The 24459-nt window shown below is 47.0% G+C and overlaps 1 protein-coding gene across 1 annotated transcript in view; it reads left to right on the forward strand.

Annotated features, from left to right (window-relative positions):
- The window catches only part of LOC115459139 (protein ZNF783-like), a gene marked incomplete at its 3' end in the record, with an annotated part of 43358 nt that extends 20796 nt beyond the window's left edge, over positions 1 to 22562 (forward strand). Inside the window, exons 3-4 of the mRNA XM_030189013.1 lie at positions 163 to 289; positions 22449 to 22562. Coding sequence (XP_030044873.1) covers positions 163 to 289; positions 22449 to 22562 — 241 coding nt within the window. The remainder of the gene's footprint in view (positions 1 to 162; positions 290 to 22448) is intronic.
- Between the last annotated feature and the right edge of the window lie 1897 nt (positions 22563 to 24459).

A 24459-nucleotide genomic window follows, 5' to 3' on the forward strand; every position in this document is an offset into this window, starting at 1 on the left:
CTCCACTGTCTTTGTTTTTGGCTTCTTTACAAAGGTATGAAACAATTTGCACCAAGATATAAATCTTTAGCCAGTAAAGGGATAGAAGGTGAGGTATTGGAGAATATTATACAGACAGGCTTCATTTATACTAACTACCCTAACTTGATTATCTTTACACAGGCATCAGTCATGTTCAGTGATGTTGCTGCTTTTTTCTTGGAAGTAGAGTGGGATATTCTGGGAGAATGGCAGAAGGAGCTGTACAAGAAGGTCATCAAGGAGATTCACATCTTCCTGATATCAAAAGGTAAATAATGCTTATTTCTGTCACCTGTATAAATCTGTGGTCAATAAGACGTTGGACCACTGTGTAACTTTTAAGATGCCTGCCTTTTTTTCTGTGAAGCAGAGTTTGCCCAACTCTGTCAAACAGCAAGGTAAGGTCAGACAGTATTTCAGTATAATCTTATCTTAATATTCTACTTGCAAGCACAAAAGCAGGGAGGGGAGAAGAAGGACATAAGTACATAAGTACATAAGTAGTGCCATACTGGGAAAGACCAAAGGTCCATCTAGCCCAGCATCCTGTCACCGACAGTGGCCAATCCAGGTCAAGGGCACCTGGCACGCTCCCCAAACGTAAAAACATTCCAGACAAGTTATACCTAAAAATGCGGAATTTTTCCAAGTCCATTTAATAGCGGTCTATGGACTTGTCCTTTAGGAATCTATCTAACCCCTTTTTAAACTCCGTCAAGCTAACCGCCCGTACCACGTTCTCCGGCAACGAATTCCAGAGTCTAATTACACGTTGGGTGAAGAAAAATTTTCTCCGATTCGTTTTAAATTTACCACACTGTAGCTTCAACTCATGCCCTCTAGTCCTAGTATTTTTGGATAGCGTGAACAGTCGCTTCACATCCACCCGATCCATTCCACTCATTATTTTATACACTTCTATCATATCTCCCCTCAGCCGTCTCTTCTCCAAGCTGAAAAGCCCTAGCCTTCTCAGCCTCTCTTCATAGGAAAGTCGTCCCATCCCCACTATCATTTTCGTCGCCCTTCGCTGTACCTTTTCCAATTCTACTATATCTTTTTGAGATACGGAGACCAGTACTGAACACAATACTCCAGGTGCGGTCGCACCATGGAGCGATACAACGGCATTATAACATCCGCACACCTGGACTCCATACCCTTCCTAATAACACCCAACATTCTATTCGCTTTCCTAGCCGCAGCAGCACACTGAGCAGAAGGTTTCAGCGTATCATCGACGACGACACCCAGATCCCTTTCTTGATCCGTAACTCCTAACGCGGAACCTTGCAAGACGTAGCTATAATTCTGTGTTACGATTTATGGTTGGAGGTTGTGAGACTGGTTTTGCTAGAACAAGTAAATCAAATGTTGTGTTTAGATAAGGGGGCCATCAGCAGAGACAGCAGACCGAGAATTGTCACGTACATGTGGAGGGGCATAATCAAAAGGGGCGCCCAAGTTTTCCTGAGCGTCCCAGCGAAGGGGCGGGGAAACCTGCATTATCAAAACAAGATGGGCGTCCATCTTTCGTTTCGATAATACAGTCGGGGACGCCCAAATCGCAAAATTTAGGTCTACCTTAGAGATGGTTGTCCCCGATTTTTGGCAATAATGGAAACCAAGGACGCCCATCTCAGAAACGACCAAATCCAAGCCCTTTGGTCATGGGAGGAGCCAGCATTCGTAGTGCACTGGGCCCCCTGACATGCCAAGACACCAACCGGGCACCCTAGAGGGCACTGCAGTGGACTTCAGAAATTGCTCCCAGGTGCATAGCTCCCTTACCTTATGTGCTGAGCCCCTCAACCCCCCCCCCCCAAAACCCACTCCCCACAACTGTACACCACTACCATAGCCCTTATGGGTGAAGGGGGGCACCTAGATGTGGGTACAGTGGGTTTGTGGTGGGTTTTAAAGGGCTCACATTTACCACCACAAGTGTAACAGGTGGGGGGGGATGGGCCTGTGTCCGCCTGCCTGAAGTGCACTGCACCCACTAAAACTGCTCCAGGGACCTGCGTACTGCTGTCATGGAGCTGGGTATGATATTTGAGGCTGGCATAGAGGCTGGAAAAAATATTTTAAAAATGTGTTTTTGAGGGCGGGAGGGGGTTAGTGATCACTGGGGGAGTAAGGGGAGGTCATTTAGGGCACATTCTTGTGGCTTGGTCGTAAGAAAAAAAGGACCAGCTAAAGTCGTTCAAGTGTTCGTCAGGGACGCCCTTCTTTTTTCCATTATCGGTCGAAGATGCCCATGTGTTAGGCACACCCCAGTCCCGCCTTCGCTACACCTCTGACACGCCCCCGTGAACTTTGGTCGTCCCCGCGACGGAAAGCAGTTGAGGACGCCCAAAATCGGCTTTCGATTATGCCAATTTGGGCGACCCTGTGTGAAGGACGCCCATCTTGCGATTTGTGTCGAAAGATGGGCACCTTTCTCTTTCGAAAATAAGCCTGATAGTTAGAAAAAAATGTATAAATGGAATAGTTTTTCACTACATAACCAGGAATCTTGCTAGCTCTGCGTAGCACTTTTAGCTCCAGGCTGGTAAATTCCTCCACAGGAACATAGAAAGGAAAAAGACTATTTATGAATTGTAATTGGCAAAGCAGCAATTAGATGTCTATTTCCCTATTTATAATAAATAAGCTTCTATGATAAATTTATGGTTGGCTAATGGTGTATCTCTTCTTGTGTTCTTTAATCCAAATTATTTTATCCAAAGAATAAATGTCTGAAAGTTTAGCTTTGCATCTTGCAGCCTGTCTGATAAGGAGACATTGGTATAAGGTTAAACACAGCCAAGGAGTTTTTCTCCAAGCAAGGAGAACTTCTCTAAGGCTGAAATGTAGTTCCCTCCCAAAGGGCAGCCAGAGAGATAAATTCCATTTTCTGTAACACCGGGATAAAATAATTTTATTGTAATCATTTATTTTTCTCTAATAAATTTTAGCATTATTATAAAAGAGAAAAAAATATACTCTGTGTTTCCTTTGCCAGAAGGGCTTTCAGATTCTTCCGAGGCAAGAGGAGCCTTTACACACCTAATCCCCACAGATACAGTAAAGGATTGACCAGTATTTATTAACTAATATTTATTTCTTGAGTACATCAAACATATAAATGGCAAGAGGCGTACTCACTCGCAAATGCGCAGTAGAGACCCTCTCTGTCCCGCCCCCGCGTCAATACGTGATGACGGGGGCGTGACAGAGAGGGAACCTGCGCACCTGCGAGTGAGGGAACTGCCGTCGTCACCGCTCCCCCCCCCCCCCCAGGGTTGCCGCTACCGCTACCCCCACCCACCCGGAGTCGCCACCGCCACCCACCCTCCACCCGGCCCGGGTACCTGGCTTCACTATTCAAACCGCCGGAACGCAGCACACAGCTCATCTGAGCTGCCGTTGGCCTTCCTTAACTGCCTGTGTCCCGCCCTCGCCGACGTTACGTCACACGAGGGCGGAACACACGCAGAGAAGAAGGAAGGCCGACGGCAGCTCAGATGAGCTGTGTGCTGCGTTCCGGCGGTTTGAATAGTGAAGCCAGGTACCCGGCCCGGGTGGAGGGGTGGCGGAGGGGACTCCTGGGGGGGAGGGGCCTTTCAAACCCCCCCCCCCTTCCTTTACTAGCCCGTTTTTACGGGCTCAACGGCTAGTAAGACCATAAAATGTGTCATGCTGAATCAAACCAAAGGTCCATCAGACCCAGCATCTTGGTCTGACTCAGCATGGCTTTTCTTAAGTTTTAAACGATTAGGGTTTAAACCTGAATTTTTCAGCAGTGGTTTCAGCAGTCTTTTCTGATGGATATATCAGCATTTTTGAACTGGTATGCCGCAGCAGGCCCACAAGTGTGGTGCGGGAGTTCAGAGTCAGTTTTCTTGTCTCTAATGTTCATCGGCAGTGAGCAGCGATTCATACAGCCTGGAGCCTTCTCTCTGATGTAACTTCCTGCTTTCGCATAGGCGGGAAGAGTTAGAGAGAAGGCTGCTCTCCACCATTAAGAGATAAGGAAACTTATAAAAAGTTACACGATGGGGGGGAGGGGTCAAGAGAGGCTAGGTTAGATGCCTGGTCTCTGGCTGGAGAGGGGACAGCAGGGAACCAAATGCTGGACTATTTGTGTGTGTGGGGGGGGGGAGGAGGGGTCGGAAGAGAAGGTAAATGCTGGACTATTTATGAGGGTGGGTGGGAAAGAGAAGGTAAATGCTGGATTATTTGTGAGGGTGGGGGAGAAAAGGAGGTAAATGCTGTACTGTTTATGAGAATGATGGGGGAGGGGGGAGAAGCTAAAATGCTGGACCATATGTGGGTGTGGGGGTATGGTAGAAAGCAAAATGCTAGACCATGTGAGGGTGTGTCGTGATTTTGTCAGGACTGGAAAAATCCCAGATCCAGGTCCCTAAAATTAAGGACTTGACTCTGATATTATCCCAATTCAGGGGGAGATGCATCAATCAAACGTTAAAAAATAAAAAACGTAAAAGTGCTTAACGATTTTTAAAAAATGAGGAATGCAGTACAAAAACGCTCCAGAAATGTTCGGATCGGTATTGCAAAGTAGGATTTATCACAGAATCGTTAAACCCGTCGTTAATCAGCGCGAAAAGCATGCGCAGAGCAGCCAAGCGTTATGCCACAAAGATGTCACAGATGTCAAAACAAAAATACCCCCACAAACACATGTGTTTCGGGAGGGGGCAAAGGCGCTCGTCATGAGCGTCCTGTATGTATGCCTTGCCCCCCCGCTGCTCCCCGCTGCTCTCTGCTTCCCCCCCCCCCCCCCCACACGAAAAAACTCCAATTTTAGCAGCCCCGGCCCTCCTCCCTTCCTGTGTAATCTCCCACACTTGCTCCGCCTCCCGCCATGCTCCGGTCCCATGCCCCGCCCCCCCTTAGGTCGTCGCCGCCGCTCCCCCCCTCTAACGACCCCCCCTTTGCCTTACCGGCCCGTGCAGCGCCTTTCACCTCTGCTGCAAGGGCAATAACAGCTGATCGGCGATTCAGCAGGCCTCCTCAGACATCCCTTCCTTCTTCCTGGGCCCGCCCTCCTCTGACGTAGGTAAATAGTTTACCTACGTCAGAGGAGGGCGGGCCCAGGAAGAAAGAAGGGACGTCTGAGGAGGCCTGCTGAATCGCCGGTCAGCTGTTATTGCCCGTGCAGCAGAGTTGAGAGGCGCTGCATGGGCCGGTAAGGCAAAGGGGGGGGTCGTTGGAGGGGAGGAGCGGCGGCGACGACCTAAGGGGGGCGGGGCACGGGACCGGAGCATGGCGGGAGGCGGAGCTAGTGTGGGAGAATACACAGGAAGGGAGGAGGGCCGGCCCGGGGCTGCTAAAATTGGAGATTTTTCGTGCAGGGGGGGTGGGTGGGGGGGAAGCGGGGAGCAGCGGGGGGGGGGGGGCAAGGCGTCCATACAGGATGCTCATGACGAGCGCCCTTGCCCCCTCCCGATTTTTTTTTTCTTTTTTGGTGCTGAGGGAGAGGGGAGCAGCGGCGACCTGGGGCGTCAATAAAGGACGCCCCTGGCGCACATTTTTGCCCCCCTAGTTATTTTTTTTAATAGATTTCACTTGTAAACTTGTAGCAGACAGCCCTATCGAGAGGTACAGACCTCTCGTTAGATTTCACAGTGTTTTTGTGCGTTAAACGAATCGGAAAAGGTTAGTGCATGTCATTTCAATAGGGTTTGTAGAAGAATCCCTCATCTGCATTCCGTTTTCGTTAGCTGCTAGCTTCGTCGGTAAAAGCCCTTTGATGCATGCAGTGGATCAAAATTTCCTCGTTGGAGGGTCGTTAAATGCTCATTAAGGTTTAGTGCATCTGCCTCTCAAACAGGACATACTGTGGTTCTGCAGGACTCAGTGAAAGATACCACTGCTGCAGGTCTGGCAAATGAAACTGCTTTTAGGTTTAATAATTTTTATTGATGAATGCAGAAACAAAACAATTCCATGTTAAACATAATAACTCAGGCATTTAACATTGCCATCCTATACTAATACAGCGAAACTGCTATCATCAATTTTCTTTGTTTCTCCCCCCACCTTCCCTTCCCCCTTCCTCCCCCCTCCAAATTATTTTATTAATTAACCATGTCATATGCATGCAAAAGTGTTATACATAACTATTATCAACATCTCTGTCTGTGATTTTTGGAATATACCAACTAATGACCTGATCGTTATGTAGCAAAATTAAAAAAAAAAATCACTGATGCCATTCTGTGTACTTGGTTTTATTCCATTACTCTGTTATATCGGAGCTTCGTCGGCCAGCAGGTCATCACCTCCTTAACAGGAGAATCACCTCACATCTGCATTATGTCAGTATCTTCAACTGGCTTTACTTGTTATGAATTGAGTTGATCTGCACCATGTACATCCAAGGCTCCGCTTACCAAGCTGTTCCAGCGGTGCCCCATGATACACCAAGATCATCACTCTCAGAATCCTCCATTCATAGCAATAAATCAAATAACTATACTTCAATACACTCTTTCCCCCCTCATTTAATGCAGCCTCCTTCCCTCAAAAGCACATTCCTTTAACTGGACTCAGTTTTCATCAGTTGCAGCATAATCCCAACACACATCCCCCCCCTTCCCTCTCTCCTCCCTCTTCCTCCCATCTCTTGCCCACCCTCCTCCCTCCCACACCAGCCTAATCTACCAAGTCTTCCTGTCTATCCCAAGCTACAATGTGAGTGAGTTCACTAGTAAGCTGCGGGCTCTACCTGATAGAGCCTGCACATATGGCTCCCAAATCTCCCAGAATCGTTGTTTACTCCTAGGGCTTCGATGCGCCTCACGCGCCTCCAATAGCACCAAGGCATGAAGCGAATTTCTCCACTGCCAGAAAGAGGGCCCAATCTCCTGAGTCCAAAATTGCATAATACATTGCTTCCCTATAATTATTGCCTTATACATAAACTAGCCGTTAAGCCCGTTAAAACGGGCGAGTTTTTTTAATTTCACCTCCATGTGTAGCAAGTCTGCTCTGTCCCCTGTCCTCCCCCCATGATCAGCAACCCTCCTCTGTCCTCTTCCCTCACCCATGTCAAGCCACAGTCCTCTGTTCCCTGCCCTCCCAAAGAGACAGTGAGTGTGAGAGTGAGCAGCTAGTGTGTGTGTGCTTGGGTGTCTCTGTGTGTGTGTGTGTGTGTGTGTGTGTGTGAGTGAGTGACTGAATGAGAGAGAGTGTGTGAGTGAGAGAGAGTGCTTGTGAGCTGTTAGTACTCCCTGTCTCAGTGGAGGTTCAGTGTCTCCTTGTAGTCAGCTGTTGGAGCTGTGTGGCAGTGGAGGTTCAGTGTCTCCTTGTAGTCAGCTGTTGGAGCTGTGTGGCAGTGGAGGTTCAGTGTCTCCTTGTAGTCAGTTGTTGGAGCTGTGTGGCAGTGGAGGTTCAGTGTCTCCTTGTAGTCAGTTGTTGGAGCTGTGTGGCAGTGGAGGTTCAGTGTCTCCTTGTAGTCAGTTGTTGGAGCTGAGTGGCAGTGGAGGTTCAGTGTCTCCTTGTAGCTGTGTGTCAGTGGAGGTTCAGTGTCTCCTTGTAGTCAGTTGTTGGAGCTGTGTGGCAGTGGAGGTTCAGTGTCTCCGTCTAGTCAGTTGTTGGAGCTGTGTGGCAGTGGAGGTTCAGTGTCTCCTGTGTGGCAGTGGAGGTTCAGTGTCTCCTTGTAGTCAGTTGTTGGAGCTGTGTGGCAGTGGAGGTTCAGTGTCTCCTTGTAGTCAGTTGTTGGAGCTGTGTGGCAGTGGAGGTTCAGTGTCTCCTTGTAGCTGTGTGTCAGTGGAGGTTCAGTGTCTCCTTGTAGTCAGTTGTTGGAGCTGTGTGGCAGTGGAGGTTCAGTGTCTCCGTCTAGTCAGTTGTTGGAGCTGTGTGGCAGTGGAGGTTCAGTGTCTCCTGTGTGGCAGTGGAGGTTCAGTGTCTCCTTGTAGTCAGTTGTTTGAGCTGTGTGGCAGTGGAGGTTCAGTGTCTCCTTTTAGGCAGTTGTTAGAGCAGTTTGAAACGCAGGCTCATTTTTCAGTCGTGTGCCGGTCTCCCTCCCCCCTTCCCCCCTCCCCGCATACATGTTGTTGTTCCGCCCCTTCTGCTGACTCCTGCTGTTCAGTGAGCCAAAGGGGCGGGACAGCTATGTCTTTGCTTCATGCTGCAAAGCAGGACTTGTGTGTGTGTGTGTGTGTGTGTGTGTGCTGTGAGTGAATACACCTGTTTACCTTTTTCTGTTGGCCCCAGAACGTTTTTTGATCCCTGCTTGGTTTTTGCTGTGGGTTTTTTTAGTTGCCTTGGCCACTTCGTCGTTCCTGCTGTGCCCTTGTACATGGTGGTTCTCTTCTCCATCCTCCCTCCCTCCCCCATTGATGTCCACGCCCCCTCCTTCCCTCCCTATTGGCTGCATTACGTCCTCCTTCAATTTCCACGCCCCCTCCCCTCCATATTGGCTGCATTACGTCCTCCTCCGATTTCCACGCCCCCTCCCCTCCCTATTGGCTGCATTACGTCCTCCTCCGATTTCCACGCCCCCTCTCTATTGGCTGCATTACATCTTCCTCCGTTTTCCACGCCCCCTCCCCTCCCTATTGGCTGCATTACGTCCTCCTCCAATTTCCACGCCCCCTCCTCCCCTCCCTATTGGCTGCATTACGTCCTCCTTCGTTTTCCACGTCCCCTCCTTCCCTCCCTATTGGCTGCATTACATCCTCCTTCATTTTCCACGCCCCCTCCCCTCCCTATTGGCTGCATTATGTCCTCCTCCGATTTCCACGCCCCCTCCTTCCCTCCCTATTGGCTGCATTACGTCCTCTTCCGTTTTCCACGCCCCTCCCCTCCCTATTGGCTGCATTACGTCCTCCTCCAATTTCCACGCCCCCTCCTTCCCTCCCTATTGGCTGCATTACGTTCGGTACAGGAGCTGCTGGTGGAGGCGGGGTTTGGAGTGTTGCTCCTTGAATGTTCGGTCTCTACCAGTGTTGCCAGGTGGGCGGTTTTACCGCCCAATTGGGCGGTTTTCTGCGACCCGCCGCGGGAAATTTTTGCCCGCGGCGGGTTGCGGTTTTTTGGGCTGGTTTTTGTGCTTTGGGCGGTTTTTTTAGGTGGCTTTTTCGGCCGCGGTGGGCGGGGTTAGTGACATTTTTGGGCGGGGTTAGTGACGTGGGAGGCGGGGTTAGTGACGTGGGAGGCCGGGTTAGTGACGTGGGAGGCGGGGTTAGAGACATGGGAGGCGGGGTTAGTGACGGCGGGGGCGGGGTTGATGATGCGGGGGCGGGGGTGTCAGGGGCGGGGTTTGAGTTTGGGCGGGTTTTGGGCTGGATTTTGGGCTCCTTTAGGCTGGAAAAATATTTTCCACCTGGCAACCCTGGTCTCTACTGCGCATTTGCGGTGAGTACGGTCACTCGCAATTTATATGTTTGATATACCTTCTGTATGCCTCAGATTTAGCCCGCTTCCCCCTGGGCCCAATAAAAGATTTTTAGGTGCCCATCTAATTGTCTTATGAAATAATGTCTCACAGAATTTCCTAATATTATCCCAGAATTTCTTAATGTCCGGACACTCCCACAGCATATGAAAAAGTGATGCTCTCTGGAAGTTACACTTGCTGCACTGTGGTGTTTGAAGTCTACCAGCATAGTAGGCCTGTACAGGGGAGAGGTATGCTCTCATAACTATTCTGAATTGAATCTCCCTATGTCGTGCACTGGTCACTTTATATACTATCTCCTTCAAGGCCTGGGCTATATCTCCGCTTCTAACCTTCACTCTCATATCCGCAGACCACCTCCGGGCAATCTCCTCATATCCACGGGGCGGGGAAATCATTCTCAGCTGTTTATAAAGTGTGGATATCGAGGTCTGTTCTCTACCTTGAGGCAGAAATAAATTCACCAATAGGTCATACATCCCTCTCTCGCATCCAGCAGAACTTAACTGCTTAATATAACTATATAATTGGTAATAATCATACCATGTCACATTCTCAGCTCCTACTATATTCTCTAAGGCCTCTCTAGATATAATCTTCCCCGAATCCTGCATAACATCGGCCACCAATACTATCCCTTCTCGTGCCCATTTTCTGAATCTCGGTTGTATATTCCCAGGTTCAAAGGCACTGTTCCCCACCAGAGGAAGCAGATCTGTACAGTGTGGATTCTTATTTAATCCCTTTAGTATATATTGCCATACCCGTTGCATTGGGTGTAATAAGATATGCTGCCTCCATCCCTTGGGTAACCACTTTCCCTGAACATGCAGCATATAGTAGGGGTGATGAGGCTCAAACATAGCGCTCTCCGTACTCCACACCGTATGTTCCTCTGAATCTAAAATCCAATCTGCTAGGTGTCTGGCCAAACATGCCCAATTATATTGTTTGATATCAGGCATCCCAAAGCCTCCCTCTTTCCTACTCCCATACATATATTCCAGTTTAACTTTGGCCTTCTTTCCACCCCAACAGAATCTGGACACCATTCTCCTAAGTTTCTTTAAATCCTTGATCTGTAACAATATCGGTAGTTGTCTTAGGACATATAGCCATCTCGGAAACAGCATCATGGCATACATACCAATTCGGCCACTCAATGTTAACGGCAGACCCTCCCATAGATCCAATTGATTCCTTGTATAGTTTAATAACTCATCCACATTTCTTCTATATAGTCTGCTCAAATCCCCCGTTAGTTTTATACCCAGGTATTTGAATTCCTGATCCGCCCATTTCAATGGAAATGATCCCTTCCACCTCTCTCTTACAATGCTGCTAGTGGGTAATCCTTCAGATTTTTGAAAATTTAAACTAAAGCCCGAAAAGGCCCCGTATTCTGCAAATACTTCCATCAGCACCGGCAGCGTTTTCTCCGGTCTCGCTAAATGGACTAAAATATCATCAGCAAACGCCGAAACTTTATGTTTAAATCTTTTTATTAAAGAGTATGAAAAATACAACAAAGAACCAATGATATTTTGAAGATACAATATGTGATACAGAGTGTTGAATTCTCAATAAACATGCTATATAAAATTACATATCTTGTCTCCTTTGGAAGTCTTTAAGTTTTAATCTATTTATTGACTTATTATATGAAATCTGTATACTTAATGCTCGGCAGGTAGCCTTACTGATACCACAGACAACTTGTAGACCTTCCACATACATCAAATCATTTTCTTCTTTTATCCCTAGACCCCCCCTCCCCCCTCCCTCCCTTCCTGGTGGTTTTAATGTTCAACAGATTTTATGGATGATACTGCAAAGAAGACTCTGTTATCCTGGTGCTTATACAGAACTGCAGAATATAGCAACAAACTCTGTTTCAACCATGTGATGCATCTCGTTTCAAACCAAAAAAAAAAAAAACCAGACATGACCGCCTATAGTCGGTTCAGAATAAAACTTCTCGCCCTGGGTGCCAGGGACTGGATATAGGGTTCCCAGATCCTCAAGAATGCCTTCTTCCCCTTAGGGGAGGATCCCACCTCTCTCCTCTCCATCATCAGCAATTCATATAATCTATTTCTCCAATGCCAATACTCCGGCGGGTCAGAGTGTACCCAGGCCTGCAAAATCAGTTTCTTACCTACTAAACTGGCTTTCCTGATGAATTGCCTGGCTCCCCCCGTGTGCGAGACAAAAAGCTCATATTGATCCAAAAGGAGACCCTGCGGAGTAAGTGGGACCTTATTCTTTAATACCAACTCTAGAAATCCCACAATTTGCCTCCAATAATTCTGGATTTTGTAACACTCCCAAAGGTAATGGAATAGTGTGCCTTCCCTCTGCCCGCACTTAGTGCATAAAGGATCAATTCCTCCTCCGAATTTAGATAGTTGCTGCTTTGACATGTATGCTCTATATAGGATCCTATATTGACATTCCCTCATGGTCGCATTTCTCGATAGAGTAGGTATCCTAGCAGATAGTTTCTGAAAGTCTAACTTCAGGTTTGGACGCTTTAGGTCATGGGCCCATTTCCCTAATATATAACCTGTATCTCTACCTCTGCTCGTCTCTCCCAATGCTTTTTGTAATCCAGAGACCGATAAACGCTCCCCTCGTATAGAACTAAAAAATGCCCTTATTTGGCGCCCATGTCCACTACTCAATTTCCCTTGTTCTAGAGATCTGACATAATGTGCTATCTGATAATACGCAAATTGATGGTTTTGAGTGATACCCACCCCCAAGGCTCCCAGCTCCAATAGTCGTCCCTTAGAATCTAGTACATGTTCTAATCTGGTGATCCCCATCGTTGCCCACCTACTAATTACTTTATTCTCCGTACCCGGTAGAAACTGAGGGTTGCCCTGCAGCGGCAGCAGATCTGTTTCCTCCGCTGCCAGCCCCCAGATCTCGTTTAACTCTCTCCACATTTGTCTCAAGGGTCTTACCAATATGCTATTGCTTACCCATGACGGGAGTTGTCGGCTCGGGCATTGTAACATGAAATATAAGTGGTATGGTTTAAAACATTCCTGCTCCAAACTACGGGGGGTATAGTCTTGCCTATCTAATAACCAATCACCCAGGTGCCTGAGTAGACTTGCCTGATTGTAACGGCGGAGGTTTGGTAGTCCAATGCCTCCCTCTCTCCATGACCCCATCATTAACTTCAAAGGGAGTTTTGGCTTTGATCCTCTCCAAATAAATTTCCTTACGTATTTAAGGATTTGATTTATGTCTTTAGCCCGTAATCTTATTGGGAGTACCTGAAATAAATATAACCATCGTGGAAACTCCACCATACGGAATAGATGCACTCTCCCATGTAGATTAAATGGCAGGGCTCCCCATCCATCTAGTCGGTCCTTCAAAGCTGCAATCCTATTACCAATATTCATCAGATGTATTTCCGATGTTTTTTTAGGAATCTGTACTCCCAGGTATTTGAGTGACTCTGATGCCCATCGTAGTGGGAACTCTGTTCCCCACAACTGCCTCACATTATTATCTGTGGCCAACGCTAATGATTTTGAGTAATTTATTTTAAAACCGGCGAAGTCCCCGTATTCCCTAAAGAGTTCTAATAGGGCTTCCAGTGATCTTTTTGGTTGCGTTAAATGGACCAACAGGTCGTCCGCGAAAGCAGATATCTTAAACCCCTCAGATCCCCATTTTACCCCCTCTATTTCTGGATGGTCCATAATTTCCCTGATCAATGGGTCTAGGACTAAGACAAATAGCAGGGGCGAGAGAGGACACCCCTGTCTCGTGCCCCTCCCAATCGGAAACAAAGGCGACTGTTCCCCATTGATCCATAAATATGCCTGTGGGTTTACATATAGGGCTCCTATCGCATCCTGGAAAGCCCCTTCGATGCCCATCTTTGTCAACACCGCAAATAGGAAGCCCCACACCACTTTATCAAAGGCCTTCTCTGCATCAAAACTGACCACCAGAGAAGGCCGTTTCTGTCTTTCCACTGTCTCCAAGGATGCCAACAGGGCCCTCACATTTTTTGCCACTGTTCTCCCTCGCACAAACCCAGCTTGGGGGGGTGCTATTAGTCCAGGCAAGAGTTTTGCCAGTCTATTTGCCAGTATCTTTGCATATAATGTAAGATCACTATTTAATAGGGAGATTGGTCTATATGCACTGACGTCAGTGTCTTCCTTCCCAGGCTTTCGTAATAAAATTATTTTTGCTATATTAAGGGAGTCTGGCATTGTCCCAGTTGAGATCATGTGGTTATATAAATCTAACAGAGGGGGTGTGACCTGCTCCTGCAGGATCTTATAAAATGCTACACTAAACCCATCCGGCCCTGGCGCTTTGTGCAAATCACTTTGTTGTAAGGCCAGCATCAATTCCCCTTCCTCAATAGGTTTGTTCAGAGTCTCCCTCTGCTCCTCAGTGATCTTGGGCAAATTTTGGTTTATTAAATATAGGTTACTGTCTTCTACAATATCCGTGGGTTTTGCGTATAGAGCCCTAAAATAATCCCTAAATCTCCCTATAATACCTCCAGTTTCCTTTATGAGATTCCCTCCTCCATCTTTCACTTGTAGGATCCTTGAGGGCCCTTTCTTCCCTTGTACTAACCTGCCCATTAGTGCACCTGCTTTATTTCCATATTGGAATAATTGGTGTTTATAGTACATTTGCGTTTTGTGTGCTCTTTGATGAAGAAGCTCATTTAGGTTTTTCTGGGTTATGAGCAGCTCCTTCTTGTTCTCGTCCGTTACTTCCTCCCCTAATCTCTTCCTTCTCACCCGAACCTCCCTTTCCAGACGGAGGATCTCTTTGTCCCTCATTCTCCTAACTCTAGCTCTATAAGCTATTACCTCCCCCCTCATTACAACTTTGGCTGTTTCCCAGTATAGCGCCACCTCCTGTCTGTGACCTCCGTTAAATTGTTGGAAATCCTGCCATTTTTCACTGATAAAAGGCTTAAAATTTGGATCTCTATACAGTTCAAATGGGAATCTCCATCCTCCCCTCCCAAGCCCCCCTCCCGTAACCTGTAATTCAAACCATACCATCGCGTGGTCCGATATCTCGCATGGGCCTATCTCTGCTTTTGGCACTTGGGAAAACAGTGCTGGGGATATGAGAAAGTAATCTATACGGGACTGGGTCAAGTGCGCTCTGGAGGTATGTGTGTAGTCCCTCTGCGAAGGGTGCAATATTCTCCACACATCTATCAGGTTGAGGGCTGAGCAAAGGAAAGGCACACCCCTTGATTGAAATCTATGCTGCAGACCCGGTTTACTACATCTATCCAGCTCCGGATCTATCACCATATTAAAGTCCCCTCCGAGTATTACATTGCCCCCCTGGTATGGGCCCAACAGTTCCAATAATTTGTTATAAAATTTCTTGTCATATACATTGGGTGCATATATGTTGCACAAAATATATGAAGTTGTGCCTATTTCCACTTCCATTATCACTATTCGGCCTTCCTCATCTCGTTTTATTAGTTTAGTTCGCATTTGCAGGCCCTTCCGTATTAGTATCAGCACTCCTCCTTTTTTCCCTTGTGCTGGTGAGCCTACTGCCTGTTCTACCCAACCCTTCTGGAATTTGTTATGCTCTTTATTTGAGAGATGGGTCTCCTGGAGGAATGCTATGTCCGCTCTGTGTCTCTGCAGAGCCTGCAGTACTTTAGTACGTTTCACCGGAGAGGAGATCCCCCCCACATTCCAGGATATTAACCTAATTGGGGTCATCCTCTTGTTTTACAACCATTACAGCATCTGATAACTTTCCCATTCTGAAGAGCGCCCCCCAGCCCCTGGGCACCCTCCTGTCTTTGATCTGCAGTTGCGATCCGTATGCGGCTGTCCAAACCAACAAGGTAAATAATATATATATATAAAAAAAATAAAAAAAAACCCCTTGCTCTCCTTACTCCTTTCCATGGTTCCCCTTTCCCCTTCCCCATCTTCCCCCTATCCCTCCCTTCCACCACCTCTGTACTCCTTCCTTTCTTGACCTGTTGTTCTCGCTAGAGAACGAGTCACGCCCCCCCCCCCCCTTTCCCCCCTAGCGCTGACTTCCAGATTTGATATTTTACCCTTTGTTAATTATAAGTTTCTAACTTTTATACAGTCCTACTTCCTGTTATACATAGTATTGGCCTTAAATTTACATCTTTTCTATGTGAGCTTAGGCACGGCCTTTGATACAGGGAACTTTGATACAGGTCCCTATAGGGGCCTAGATAATCCCTGCGGTGATATGCATTCTACCTTTCTATATAGTCCTTACAGTTCTGTCAGCATTATAGGTATTTAGTGTCTGGGCTTACTCCAACCAAGCCTTTATCACCTCCTTTTCACTGATCTCCTGGGCTGCTGTTCCGTGCGGCCTCGCTTCCTTCCTCCGGTCTCAGCTCCATTTTGTTAGCAAAGTGTAAGGCCTCCACATGTGAACTGAAGAGGTGTTGTTTGCCCTTGTACTGAATTCTTAGTTTGGCAGGAAACATTAGCGCGAAGTTCGCTCTTTTTTCATACAGGTTCTTGCATACTTCTACAAATTGCCTGCGCTGGGCTGCTACTGCAGTTGAAAAGTCTTGAAAACAGAGGACAGTGCGTGCCTCATACTGCACCTTGCCTCTCCCTCTCCATGCTCGTAATATTTCTTGCTTGTGGGTGTAATTGAGGATTTTACAGATTATCACACGAGGTCTTTCTGAGTCCTGTCCCGCACGGCCCAACCGATGTGCTCGCTCAATTTTTAACTCCTTCTCCAACCCAGGTAAATTCAGTACCTTAGGCAGCCATGTTTCAAGAAAGTCCCGCAGCTCTACTTCACGTATTGACTCCGGGAGCCCCACCAGTCTGAGATTGTTCCGGCGTGATCTATTTTCTAGATCTTCTATTTTAGCTTCCAGTTTGTTTAGTTGTTCCCTCATTTGTTCTTGCTTATTATCTCTCTGCTGGCACTGATCTTCCACATCCGACAGTCTCTGCTGAAACCCAGTCAAATCTGTGCGTAAGCTTTCTAATTTGCCGTCCATTTGCACTATTTGATCTGAGATTTTCTGTAATTTTTTGTCGACGGATGCCTCTAACAAAGCGGAAACCTCCGCGGCTATCTCTGCTGCCCAGGCGGAACTCACCGCTTCGCTCGACGCGCCAACCTCCGCCATTTTGTTTTCACCCGTGCGGCTCCTTGTGCTGTCTTTCCGGCTGATTTTTGTGGCCATTCCGACCCGAATCGCTGTTCGCTAGCCGTTGTGCACACCAGGGAGGTTTCCCGAGCCTTTCCAGCTCAATTTTGTGGGTTCTCTACAGATGCGTGCAGCGCTAGGGGAAGTTGTTTAACGAGGGGTCTCGGAGCTCTCTTAAGCGGCGACCTTCCCCTCGCTTAGCATCACGTGACTTCCAAACGCCGAAACTTTAAATTCTTGATGTCCCAATTTAATCCCCTCTATCTCCACATTTCCTAGAATTTCCCTAATCAGGGGATCCAAAGTGATGGCAAATAGTAAGGGGGACAGAGGACAACCCTGTCTAGTTCCCCGATTTATTGGGAAGCAGCGAGAATATGTACCATTTACCAACACCCTCGCTGTCGGGTTCTTATACAAAATGGATATCGCTTGTGTAAAATATCCTTCAAGGCCGTATGCCTTTAGCGATGCAAATAGAAACTCCCACTCAACCCGATCAAACGCCTTTTCGGCATCGAAGCTGATCAAGAGGGAGTCCCCTCCCTCCCTTCGCACTCTCTCCATCGTGGCCAATATCAACCTAATATTCTTCCCACTCTGTCTTCCCTGTATAAATCCCACCTGCGGGGGCGCCACTATGTGTGTCAGCACTGTTGCCAACCTAGCAGCCAAATTCTGAGCCAATAATTTAGCTTCATAACTAATGAGTGATATAGGCCTATATGAGTCTGGTAAGATTGCATTTCTCCCTGGTTTCAAGAAAACCATAATATCCGCTAGACATAAGGATTGCGGTAACTCCCCTAATTCAACAGACTTATTAAAGGCATCTGCCAGTGGTTCTCCTATATCCTGCATTAAGATCTTATACAGTTCTGCCCTAAATCCATCCGGCCCCGCAGCTTTATGTAATGCACTACCTCTAATTTCTCTCAGGACCTCTTCTACTTCTATCGGCTTGTTTAACTCTTCCTGCTGCTGCACTGTTATCTTCGGCAACTTAGCATTCTCAAGATAAATATCTGGATCTAGATCATCCATCTCATTCTTAGTGTACAACTTAGCATAGTAGTCATGAAATACATCTAGTATCTTTGCATCAGTATGTACCAATCCCCCAACCTGCGTCTGAATGGCAAGTACTCTCCTCTGTCCCTTCCCCCTTCTCACTAGGCCTGCCATCATCCTCCCTGTCTTATTACCAAACTTATACAATTGGTATCTACAGTACTCTGCCGATTTATTAGCACGCTGATGTAATAGCTCATTCAGAGATGCCTGGGTGGCTAATAATTGCTCACGCAGGTGGTCCGCGGACTGTTGTCCGTAAGCTCTCCTCAACCGTATCAGGCTATCTCCTAATCTTATTATCTCTTTATCTCTTCGTCTCTTTTTTCTGATGCTATACGCTATTATCTCTCCTCTTAAGACAGCCTTTCCAGCTTCCCAAAACAATATCGGGGTATGCCTGTGAGATGCGTTGTGTAATGAATATTCTTTCCACTTTGCTCTAATATAAGCCCAAAACTCCGAGTCCTTATACAGATCCATGGGAAATGCCCATCTATACTGTCTATTATGTGAAGTTTGATCTTGAAATTTGATATATATAGCCGCATGATCTGATATCATCGTAGGATCAATATCAGCCTCCGCTATACGTGTGAAGCTCTCTTCATCTATCAATAGGTAATCAATCCTCAATTGAGTGTGATGGGCTCGTGAGTAGTGTGTGTAGTCTTTAGTATTTGGATGTAACACCCTCCACACATCAACCACTCCCAATGCTCCACATAGCAGTTTTATGCCTTTACCCGCCCCCACCACTGTGCTTGCTGTCCCATGTGATCTATCCAGCATTGGGTCCGCTACCACATTAAAGTCCCCTCTCATTATCTTGTTTTGGATGTTAAAGTGCTGTATCTTACTAATAATTGAATGATAAAATTGCTTACAGTACACATTGGGGGCATATATATTACTAATGAGACATAAATTGCCATTCACCTTTATCTGTGCTATTATATACCTCCCTTCAGGATCAGCACACACCTGTCCCACCTCCACCTGTAGAGATTTATGAAATAAAATGGCAACGCCCGCTTTTTTCCCCACTGCCGGGGCCTCCAACACTGTCCCCACCCACCAAGTTCTCAACTTCTCATGCTCCTGCTTTGATAAATGTGTCTCCTGAAGGAGCGCTACATCTGCCCTTTTCTTTTTAAGACCATGAAGGATTTTCTTTCTTTTTATGGGGGAGGATATTCCCCCCACATTCCAGGAGTATACTTTAAGGCCCATCAACCTCCATCATCTCTTACATGTCCCCGCTCATGCCTCTCATCTAAAGGTAGGTAGGCATGGTGTCCCAGCATCACCACCCCCACCACTCTGTCTCGCAGCCATTCAACATTCCACTCACTCACATATCTCCATCTGTCCTTTTTTGGTAGTCGTTTCCCTGCTTCCCACCCTCTGAACTCTCCCCCCTCCCTCCCAAATGTGTCCTGTCTATTCCCTATTCCCCTATCCTTCCCCCCCCGGCCCTCCTGTTCCCAGAACTAGTCACGCTATAACACCTGCACTCACCCTACAACATATCGCATATCCCCCCTTCCCTCTGATTCCTTCCCCCACTTCCCCAACATACATAACTTTATGTGTCATATCTCTAGCATCAGATCTTAATTGTCTCACACTTTCATTCCTGTGTAGATCCTCCAGTGAACAGTGTCACGTAATTCTTATATGACCAGGCCCTGTAGACTTCTGGCTTCTACGTCATATCTAATAGTCCCAATGCAGTTCATTTAGCTTTGCCGCGTCGTCATCTACTGCAGCCAAAAGGTGTCAAGGCGTGCTGGGTACATCCAGAATACTGTCTTAGACACACTCCCAAAATATATCAGTCCAGTCTGTCAGGAGTCCACCAACCATGTGCTCAGTCCAAAGGTTCGTGTCATCATTCTCCAAATCTGCTCTCCACTGTAAAAACTATATTATAATCTCCAGCGTCCTCTTTTGAGCCTCTGTACCATCCTGCACATTGCCTCCACTTCACTTAGGCTCTGATGATCCTCCATGTTGTTGTATATATTCTTTAGCTGTCTCCACCTGTTCAAAAAACTGAGTTACACCATTTATGGTGAGTCTGAGCTTGGCAGGGTAGAGGAGTGCAAATTTTATCTTCTTGTTGTATAGCTCCGTACATAATGGCGCGAAGGATTTCCTCTTCAATTGCACCTGATGTGAATAGTCTTGAAAGCAAAGGATTTTTCTCCCTTCATAGGTAAGTGATTGCCCACCTCGAAGCGCATCCAATATATGTTGTTTATGCCTGAAATTAAGAGTCTTTAAGATCACCACTCTTGGTCTGTTCCCTGGCTGCCTCATGGGTCCCACCCGATGGGCCAGCTCCATGCAGAAATGTTGTACTTTATCCTCTATTTGTAAAGTCTTTGGCAGCCATTCTTCCAAGAAATTGGGCAAATCCCTATCCAATAGTGACTCTGGAAGTCCAATCAGGCGCAGGTTATTGCGCCTGCTTCGATTCTCCAAATCATCCAATTTAACCTCCAGATCCTGCACTCTCTTTTCCAGTTTCTTGTTCAACTCCTTCTGCGCCTCCACGCTCTCCTCTACCTCTAATATGCGCTGCAGGCCTTCATCCAGCTCTAAGCTCATGCTATCGATACGTTCATGAGCCTCCTCCGTACGATCATAAAGTTGCTGAAGCTTCTTGTCCAGCGCTGTCTCCACCGCTGCAGTTACCTCGGCGGTAATTTCTGCTAACCACGCGGAGCCCACGGCAAGCTCCCCGGGCTCACGCTGGTCGGCCATCTTGGCATCGGCCAGCTTAGTCTTGTCTTTCTCTCTGCGAACTGTTTTCGCAGCCATGCCGTGCCTCTGCACCGTTTTGCCGATCGCTAGCGATTCCCGCTTCTTTAATACACCAGACAACGCCGTTTCTCTCCTCGGGACCGTCGAATTTGCTGATTTTTGGGCGAATGTGCGCGGAGCCTAGCTATCCAGCGTCAGCCCTGCATCATGGCGTCACGTGACCTCCGAAACTGCTTTTATATTAGACACTTCATGACCAGCTGGAGTCTGTCTCTCTTTAACCTATGACAACAATGGCTTGGGATGGAGGACTTAGAAGTTGTGATTCTCAAGTATCATATGTGAGACTGTACTATAAATATGTTAGATCTTCAGGTAACCAGATGTTACAGATGAAATGTTCTCTTTCTCCCTGATATGTTTTCTAGGTATCGATTAAATCCCAGAGCTTTTTCCTTTTTTTTTTTTGGATGCTTTTAATAAGAAGCAGAGACTATTTTTGTTTTATTTTTTAATTTTTGTATACACTGCCTGAAAGGTCAAAAGCTGTAAAATCAGTGAACATTGTACCGTCCTTGCAAAAGAGCTAGCTGGACTGTTAGCTAAACCACAGTATAGAACATCAGTGTGAAGACTCAGAACTCTTGAACCAAAATCTTCTGTAATGCAAATTCAAACAACAGTTAGATGTGCTGGACAAGAGTCTCTGCCTTGCAGAACTGGAAGTCTGTTCTCTATCAGCTCACCCTGTCTCTCACTGCAGAGATAAGCTGGGAGCTTTTAACATTGGCTAAAGAGTGGATGCTGTAAATACTTTTAAACTGGTGAAAAGCTGATGATGTACAAAGCCTTTGGGAGGCTTTTAAGTGGCAAGCTACAGTGTTAGAAACAAGCATGGTGCAGACAGATTCCTTTCACTCAATGGAGAGAAAATGGGCGGGCTACAGCCCAGCATACACAAGGGTCAAGGACCAGCAAGTAGGACAAGTCCCATAAGGCATAGGGAACAGGGACACATGCTCAGAAAGAGACTATCACAAGAGAACTACAATTACATCACTTTGCAGTCCTATCCTACTTAAAGAGCACAGGACAACAACAAGCATTCCGCATCCATGAATGTGGGGGCAGAACAAACATTTAGGTACAGTAGAAATTGTCTGTCCCTGGAATGTTTACAGTCTTGTTTGTACCTGAGGCAATGGAGAGTTACGTAATGACTTGCCCAAGATCACAAGGAGCTGCAGTAGGACTTGAAATGGGGTTCCCTGGTTGTCAGCTCACTGCTGTAACCATTAGACTACTCGTTCATACCCCCAGGAAGGTGTATGCTTACAGAGAACATTGACACCTGCAGTGCCTTTAATTATGAATAGAAATGATCATATCAGAAGCCCTCCAAGGTTTAATCTTGGGGCCCTTTTACTAAGCCGCGTAAGCGCCTACACGCACCCAACACGTAGCGATTCCGAGTTACCGCCCGGCTTCTTCACGGCCTGGGCGGTAATTTCATTTTTACGTGCGTCAGCAAATATTTTTATTTTCTGGCATGCAGGCGGTAATCAGCATTTTACGCACGTAGACCATTACTGGCTGGTTACAGTGCGAGACCTTACTGCTAGGTCAATGGCTGGCGGCAAGGTCTCAGACCCAAAATGAACATGCGACAATTTTCATTTTGCCGCACGTCCGTTTTCGGCAAAAATGTTTAAAAAGGCATTTTTTTTTACAGGTGCGCTGAAAAATGATTCTGCGCGCATGCCCAAAACACGCATCTACACTACCGCAGGCCATTTTTCAGCATGCCTTAGTAAAAGGGCCCCTTAATCAAGTGGCAAGCAGCATCTCTTTTCACCAAGCTTTGTCATAAACTGTACACCTGCGTTCACAGTCTGGCATTCTGCCTGTCAGAAACCCCCCAGGGTGTTCTGCACATATAATTCGAAATGCAAATTTCTTGCTTGTTATTGACAGGCCATTCAGTTCTGAATCCTGCTGTTATATTCAAGATTAAGAATGAAGATGAGAAACATTTCACCCAGTACTGTGAATGGGAGGGGGAAAAAAACGTGAAGAACCCCACCATAAGTAAGTAAATGTTTTAGAGTTTAAATAGCGTAGTGTTTTGAGATCGCAGGAGATGGGTGATTAACATAAAAAATGTCGAACTTAAAATCCATTTCTTAATATAATATTATCAGTGCTCACTGAATCCTTTTAGAATTCTTTTTTTTTTTTTATCGTAGGCCTTCACTCTCCTGTAATAGGCAAGTGGAAAATTACTTTTTATTTAGTTACTAGTAAAAAAAGGCCCGTTTCTGTTTTAAAGGAAACGGGCTCTAGCAAGGTTTTCCTCGGAGTGTGTATGTTTGAGCGAGTGTATGTGAGCGTGACTGTGTGATAGAGAGTGAATGTGCGAGTGTGTGTGACAGAGAGAGAGTGAGACTGGGTGCGAGTGTGTGTATGAGAAAGAGAGTATGTGCCAGGGTCCCCCTTCCCTCCCAGTTCCAGGGTCGTTCCCCCTCCCCTCCAGTCTGTCTCCCAGTTGCAGGGGGTCCCCCCCTCCCTTCCTTCCTCCCTTTTTCGCAGTTGCAGGGTCCCCCCTCCCTCCCAGTTGCAGGGCCCTCCCTCCCGGTCTCCCTGTCTTCCTCCCAGTTGCAGGGTCTGTCTGTCCCCCCCCTCCTTTTGTCCTCCACATTTTAAGGCACTGTCTATCCAGTTGAAACAGCTTTAGACTTGTTTCAGATGGAACAACAATTTTAAAACGCCAATGTGAAGCAGCAGCTCCTAGGTTTGCTTGGTGTTGAGTGTATATGAATGATGGCTGCGTAGGGGAGTGGAAACAGAGATTACCAATGGGCTTCATTGCTTACCGTAGACTTGCGTTGCTCACTTCCACTCCTGTGCATTAAACATCCTGCAGCATCTCATAGGTTTGCTTCGTTTGTTTTGAGTGAACGGGGATGACGGCTGCACTGGAGTCGGACCCGCTGCTGTGTCCCTCCCCCCTCTTCCGAGTCGACACTGGACCCCAACGGCCGCCCTGAGCCCTCACCCGCCTCCTCCACATTGGACAGTCGCCGCAGGCGCTCGCTCACTGTCCTTCCTCTTCGTCCTCTCCGACAGTCTGAATCCGGACGAGGAGAGGGAGGGCAGCGACAGTTTTTTGATGGCGGTTACTGTGCGCAGGTGTTTCGGGATGTTTACAGCCAGTCTCGAGCGATTCCTAGGCAGGGGACTCCTCCCCCTGCCTGGGTCGCTGTTTGCTGCTGGTTGGGTCGTAGTTTGTTGCTGTGCGTCCGGCTGGTGACTTCACCCGAGGCGCAGCCAATCAGTGGGATTGATGACGTCATTTTGATCTACAGCACCTAGCAGACCACGGCGGAAGCCAGGATCCCAGGCAGCTTCAGAACGTTGGAGGTGAGAATTATTATATAGGATTATCCATATTTATAGAAGTGGCTTGTGGACTCCAGACAAATGATAGAACAACGCCAAGGGCACTAGGGTCCTCTCGAGGACTAGCACTAACCACACCATCTCCAAAAGACATTACACGATGTGATACCCGCAAGCAAGCCTTCTCCAGAGTAGCCCCCACACTCTGAAATGCACTGCCTGAAAGGCTCCGCTCAACACAAGACTATCTCTACTTCAGGAAGCAGGTGAAAGCTTGGCTCTTCAACGAAGCCTTTAATGGAAGAAGTAACTAACTTGTTAGTCTCACTCACACACACAAGGAGTGACTCGGGCTGCACATACTGCAGCAAGACATGTTTATCCATTCTTACCCTAGCTGATATAATATTTAACCATCTCTCTGACCTCACGTGCAACTTTCTTTAAATCAGTCACCTTACTTTCTAACTCTTCCTACTTTCATACCTATCTATATGTTAATCATCTCTCCGTCCTCATGTGCTACTTTCTTTAATTTAGTTGGCTTACTCTCAGGCGACCCTCAGGGGGAGGAATGCTGGCTTCG

Source organism: Microcaecilia unicolor, unplaced genomic scaffold, assembly GCF_901765095.1.
Source record: "Microcaecilia unicolor unplaced genomic scaffold, aMicUni1.1, whole genome shotgun sequence".
NCBI classification, from domain to species: domain Eukaryota; kingdom Metazoa; phylum Chordata; class Amphibia; order Gymnophiona; family Siphonopidae; genus Microcaecilia; species Microcaecilia unicolor.